Source organism: Arachis duranensis, chromosome 10 (genome assembly GCF_000817695.3).
Source record: "Arachis duranensis cultivar V14167 chromosome 10, aradu.V14167.gnm2.J7QH, whole genome shotgun sequence".
Lineage (NCBI taxonomy): Eukaryota > Viridiplantae > Streptophyta > Magnoliopsida > Fabales > Fabaceae > Arachis > Arachis duranensis.
The window spans coordinates 65153915-65160462 of record NC_029781.3 but is presented as its reverse complement, the minus strand read 5'-3'; the positions used below and the strand labels follow the sequence as shown (position 1 = coordinate 65160462).

At 32.0% G+C, this 6548-nt stretch overlaps 1 protein-coding gene across 1 annotated transcript; it reads left to right on the top strand.

The window, feature by feature from the left end:
- Nucleotides 1–2836: 2836 nt before the first annotated feature.
- On the top strand, nucleotides 2837–6348 carry LOC107469881 (transmembrane emp24 domain-containing protein p24delta3). Its single transcript, XM_016089265.3, has 4 exons — nucleotides 2837–3341; nucleotides 3955–4161; nucleotides 4581–4657; nucleotides 5948–6348. Exons 1-4 carry the CDS (start codon nucleotides 3114–3116, stop codon nucleotides 6090–6092), a joined length of 657 nt encoding a protein of 218 aa, XP_015944751.1. The 5' UTR covers nucleotides 2837–3113; the 3' UTR covers nucleotides 6093–6348.
- Nucleotides 6349–6548: the final 200 nt, after the last annotated feature.

Genomic DNA, 6548 nt, shown 5'->3' with positions numbered 1-6548 from the left:
CGAAATGTTGTCGAAAGGCAACCATCAAACCAGAACCATTAGATGTGGAACACACTTGATAAACACGAGAAAACTCAAGATGTAATGGAGGAACTGAATTGCTAATTGACGTATTTCCAAATCTAATAGGAGGAGCATAACCACCCATGGGTGGATTATAACTTGGAGGTAGGCCATAAGGAGGCCAACCAGTTGTTACTGGTGGTTGTGCTTGTGTTAAAGCAATTCGTGGAAGTGGATTTTGCCCATTATTCCCAACTGGAAGATTAGTAAATGTTGCGTTCTCCACTAATGTACCACTTTTAGAACGCGACATCATCTCTGCTGACATTTGTGCAACTATAGCAACATTATGATTTGCAAATGATTCATTATTAGAAACTTCGTCTGCCATATGTATAATTCTACCACTATTGCATCCACTAGATCATGACAAAAACTTTTTGACACACTTAACTTTTAAAATTGTCTCATTGGGCCTGCCAATGTGTTTTACAATTTTTAACAAATCTGGGGGTTCGATATTTAGTGATCTGGGAACAAAATCTACTCCTCTTGTGAATACTAGTTTTTGAAAGTGTAGGAAAGATTCTTTTAAATTGGCTAAAATAACAAAAGAAAATATGAAAAGAAAAAAAGAATAACTTTCGAAATAAAATAACTGAAAATGAAAGAAATATCATTTTATTTAAAGAAAGCAATAAACTGCCTTCGATAAAATCGAAGGACTTTGAAATCAAATACAAAGTACGGAAAGTCTAAAGGGAATGAAAAGAACAACTTTGCTAAAAAGATAAATTTGCAGGAAGATAAAGATTACAAGAAATTTAAAGTAAATGTAAAAGATATGGAAAAAATCCTACAGAGAAAAAAAAAAGCTCTTAGCAAACTCAGAAATTCGCTGGAGATATGAGAGTGTGAGAGTGTTTTCTCAAATGAGATTCTAACTTTTGTTCCTTCTAATCTTCATCTATTTATAAGACTCTTTAACCAATCAAATTCAAATATATTTTACACGTGCATTAATCTTTTAGTAATTGTTATCGCGCTTTGTATGATGTGAATAATTGCCATCAATTATCTTCACTCAACAATCTTCTTCGATAAGACTTGTCGATTAACCTTACTTATCTTCTCGATAAATTCCTTTCGATGAGTACTATGTCCTTCGAAAAGTATTTGTCGAGCCTTGACCTCAATATCTCAAAACTTATTTTATTATTGACCAACATGTACATATATAACAAAATATAAATTATATTTTTTTCTCTAATATACCGAACTTATTTAATATTTAATTTAATTAAACTGTATTTTTAACTTTGAAATATATTTTAATTTATCCTTTCATATTATTAATTTTTTTGTGATAGATAATTATTCAATTTAATTTTTTTAATTTTACTCATAATAAAAAAATAAATTTACTTAAAATAAAAACAATGTGATTAAAAGTAAAATTAAAAAAATAAATTTACTTAATTTAATCATTTTTCTAAGAATAATGTTTTATTTTTATCTTTAAAATTTTTTTTCTATTTAAATCCTTAATATTTTAAAATCGTCTCAATATAACAATATTGTCCTTAACAGATCACTAATAGCTTAATAACATGAGACGATTTTAAAACCATAAGGATTTAAATATGACAAATTTAAATATTAGAGATAATTTTATAAAAATGCTAGGTGTCCAAGTGAGTAATCAAGTTTAACCAAATTATTTATAAATAAAAAATTATTCGTGCGTCACTTCTCTCTCCTTTAACGATCATCGTTGCTTCTTATTCTTCTTACGTTTCTTCTTCCTTCTTCAATGTCATTGTCATCGTCAGTGCTGCTACCGCTGTTGTTATCATTGCTGTCACCACCGTCATCATTATTGATGTTGTTGTTGTTGTTTAGTTTCTTCTTCTCTTTTTTTTCCTCCTCATCTTCTTTTATTATCATTATCATCGTCCTCATTGTCTTCATCTTCTTCTTTTCTTATAAATGTTCAGAAAACTAGAGCACAGAAATTTTGATACACAATACATGAATTCTAGTGCACAGCACATAAATTTAGTATACAGTACAAAAATTTTTAATATTGACATTCAACCAATAAAATACGCACAACACATAAATTTTTGTGAACAACACAAAAATCTTGTTGCATAGCATAGAATTTTTTATGTGCAGCATAAAAATTTTTGAAGGACTACATACCTAAAAAATTGTGTCTCCTAAGTACAAAATACATTCGCAACAAAAATTTCTGATATATGCAAATATTTGTGTGCTATGTGCAAAAATATATGTACTATGCATAAAAATTTGTAGTTGTATCAATAAATTTGTGCTATATACAAAATTTTATATATTATATTTCAAAAATTGTGTACGGCAAAAAATGATATATATATATTTTTTTTTACTGAATTTTACACAAACTTAATTAGATTTAGAGAAAATGGTAAATAGGTTTTTGACATTTTGATTTACAGATATTGAAGTCCTCGATAATTTAAAAATACATTTAAGTTTTGACATTTTCAAAATTTAAACATATCGATTCCTCATGTTCACTTTGGTCTGTTAGACTCAACAAAAAAAAATCAAATATGACTTCCATTGTATTAACCTAGTTGATACAGATGTACACATAAAAAAAATTTTAAAATTAGACAAATTAAACTCAGAATCAATATGTCCAAATTTTAAAAAAATAAAAAACTTAAATGTTCATATACCAAAAAATCAGATATCCATTTATCCCTTTCTCTTATATTTATTAAAAAAAAGACTTCAGGTAATATCACTCATCACCTTTAAGACACTCCTTAATTTTACACCCTGAACAAGTAGTGGCTGATCTGTTGACAAGACGCTGAATCGTTGATATCATTGGTCAATCCGAAGCCACATAAGATCCATATGCGTCACCTCGGCCTCCTACTGCCCCGTCCACCAATGTCCTTTCTTACGAACCAAAACTTCATAAACATTAACGCCTGAACAAACGCAAGACGCAACACAAATACTCATAGGTCTTATATCCATACTCTCTTCCTGTGTCTTTCTTATAGATCTGAGACCTCGTGACCAAGTCTATAATTCAAATAAAGTCAACAATGAACTCGAGTTCTGCAACCGGAATGACTATTATGATGCTGTTGGTGTTTTCTTGCTTGACCACACTTTTTGTTGTGGTGCCTCAAGCTGAGGCCGTGTGGTTAACAATTCCAAGTTCGGGAACTAAGTGTATCTCCGAGGAAATCCAATCAAACGTCGTCGTTTTAGCTGATTACTATGTTATTCCTGGTGAGGGTCATCACCATCTTCCTGGTATTTCTGCCAAGGTAATTTCTGTTTTTACTCTTTCTGAGACAGATTGATTCTTTTTTTCCGTGTAAACATTTTTTGAAGGTAGTCAAAGATATTAATCTATTATCCATCGCGTACGATGAATTTCTCACTCAAATGAATCCTAGTCAATGATAAATCATGGAAGAATGGCTGTTACCTGCTAGCGTAGTTTTAGATTAAGGTTAGGGTTACAGTTATGGTCTCGGTAACTGTTGCAGTTGCCATATGGAAAATTGGAGAAAATGTACATAAATCGAAATGACCACAATTATAGCTTCAATTTAGGGGCTGTTTCTCAATTGGGGTATTGGAGTGAGAGGTAAAAAAAAGCTTTAGTATTAATTTTAACGCTATATGACTATAAATTATTCTTTTCCCTTCCTCGCTTCTAAAATCCCAACTTGGAAACAAGTTGCAAGCAACTTTGTTGCTGAAGACAACGCAACCGCAATTTATTAAGGATATTGAACACTCTGAAATTTTATAGATGTCTGATCTAGCTTGTTGCTATGCGAAACACTGTTGCAAATGCATAGCTATTGAAGACTTGAGGTCTTTGCTGTTTTAAAATCTAAATTAATTGCTAATAATTTGTTTATTTCACAGGTAACGTCTCCTTATGGAAATAATCTCCACCAGAAAGAAAATGTGACACAAGGTCAGTTTGCATTTACAACTGCGGAAGGTGGGAATTATGTGGCGTGCTTCTGGATGGATGGTCATCATCAAGAAGGTGTATCTCTCGGCATTGAATGGAAAACTGGAATTTCGGCCAAGGATTGGGAATCTGTTGCAAAGAAAGAAAAGATTGAGGTAAGCTGAAGGAAAAAAACAAAATCCAAAATAGTCATTATTTCATTGCTAGAATGATAGGCAATTTTCGTTGATCACTCTTGATGTTGGAAATACATCTTGATTCCCCTCTATTTCTTCAAGCGACATCAAAGGGAAATTAGTTTTATATTTATAGGGGTGTTTTGTTTTATGTAACAAAATACAATGGCTTCAACTTTCACGTGAGTATTACCTAAATTGCAGTTGTAACCAATGTATGTTCTTAGAAATATAGAGTTAAATTATGTGTTCTTATTTTTAACTGTTGGATACATAGGTAATCCTTGATAGTTTGACTTATCAAAATTGATATGGTTCATGCTCTGTTATTTCCCCTGTAATTTCTAAATGTAGTATTCTAAGTTTGTAATGCTGTTATTATTTTAATTTTGTTTTAGGGTGTTGAACTTGAGCTGATGAAACTTGAGGGAGCAGTGCAAGCTATCCATCAGTATCTAATTTATTTGAAGGATAAGTAAGTCTCTTCCTCTTAAATCTTAATAGTGAATGATAGCCTCTATGTTAGGTTAGAGTTTGATTTAACCAGTTAATTTCGGCATGCATTATTCTAGGTGGGGGCATGAGGTAGGAAAACTACGTTTCCTCTATAATACCTTTGAAACTAAGTTGATCAATGGTATATTTGAGTAAGCATATTGCTCATAGAAACTAACATTGTAATGCGGAAATGCAATTTTGACAATAGCACTCTAACTCACCAAATTCATGAACCACTTTGAGGTATCTAATATTTCAAAGACCAAATTGACGTATGTATGAGCATGGCGTTTCGATGACCATTTTGGACAGTAATTCTTACAATTTATTATTAGAAGTAGACTTTTGACCTTTTTAGAAAGTTGAATTTTGTGGTGGCTATTATTTTTGTTGATATGATTACTATGAAATTTTGACAATATTTAAAACGTATAGCTAAAATTGAAGTCACACTTTCTTCCCATTTCGCAACAGTTTTTTAATTTGATCATACTTTTTCTTTTCGTTTTATTTTCAAATAAAAAAAATATTGACAAATAGTAACAAAGCATGATATTTATTTTGGTTATCCTTTTTAAGTGTTGTCAAAACTTCGGAACTACCATAACTTCCATATGGATGGCCATCATAGCATTCAGCTTTTAGAAATCCTTCTTAGATGTAAACTTTTTGTCTATCTGAATATCTTCCTATGAAATGAAACTTGTAAATAATAGAATTACGGAGTCTGGACCAGGCTTTTAAAAAAGCAAGGGTTTAAGAAAGTTTATGCGAGATAATAGACTTTGGCTTGCCTCAGAGGATTCCAATACGGGCTAGGTTCAATTAAGCCGAAGATCAACCTAGCTCAGACTATTTTCACTCCTAGGCAACGGCAAGAATGTTGAGAAATAGATTCAAGATGGCGAGTGCTGTGTTCATGAGCCAATTTAGCTTGAAAATTTGGTTCAGCTCAAAGTTAGTTCTTAGGTTAAAAATTTGGGTAGGGTTTCCTTAATACTTTGGGTTGGCTAGAAGTGGAACTAACACTGAATTATTATAAACCTTTACAAGTATCAATTTCAACAAAACAGCTCACTCCAGAATAGTTAGCTATGTAGTTCGTTTGGTGTTAGGCATTTAGCCCCCCTTATTGATAAAAAATATTTTCAACAAAATTATTAATAAATTTTAAAAATTTTATGCTTTAACTACATAACTGTAACCATTATGATTGATTAATGCATGTGCATTATTTTATGACTTGCTTTCTGGGACTATTTTACAGGGAAGCAAATATGAGGCAAGTTAGTGAAAGAACAAATGCAAGAGTTGCTTGGTTTAGCATCATGTCTCTTGGTGTGTGCATCATGGCGGCGGCACTGCAGCTGTGGTACCTGAAGCGCTTCTTTCGGAAGAAGAAGCTCATATAGATATCTTAACTTTTGTCATGTTATTGCTTTGTTAGGAGACTCTCGTCGTCCTTAACACAAACTGTGTTCCTCCATTTTAGAGAATCTACCAGGACTAGGATTTTTCTGGCTCTGTATAGTGTCATAACACTGGCAAATGTTACGGCTGCTCTCGATGATGGCTAGCCTGCCGGCTCAACCTGTCAACCATGCAAATACCCCTGAAACAAATATATTTGCGATCATTGAATGGCAGATCTATATCAATTCTATGTCACTAACTCAATCTTTGATCTGTCACAGTTTTCTGTTTTTTCCATCCTTTTTTCTCTTTAATACCTTAGCAATAGCATTTTTTTATTTTTTTTTTCTCTTGTGGAATTGGTGAAATTGATTCATTATGTAATTTGTTTGCACATTTGATTAGTATAGATATATGATGATGTTAGGGACTTGGGTATTATGGGGTGCTCAAAG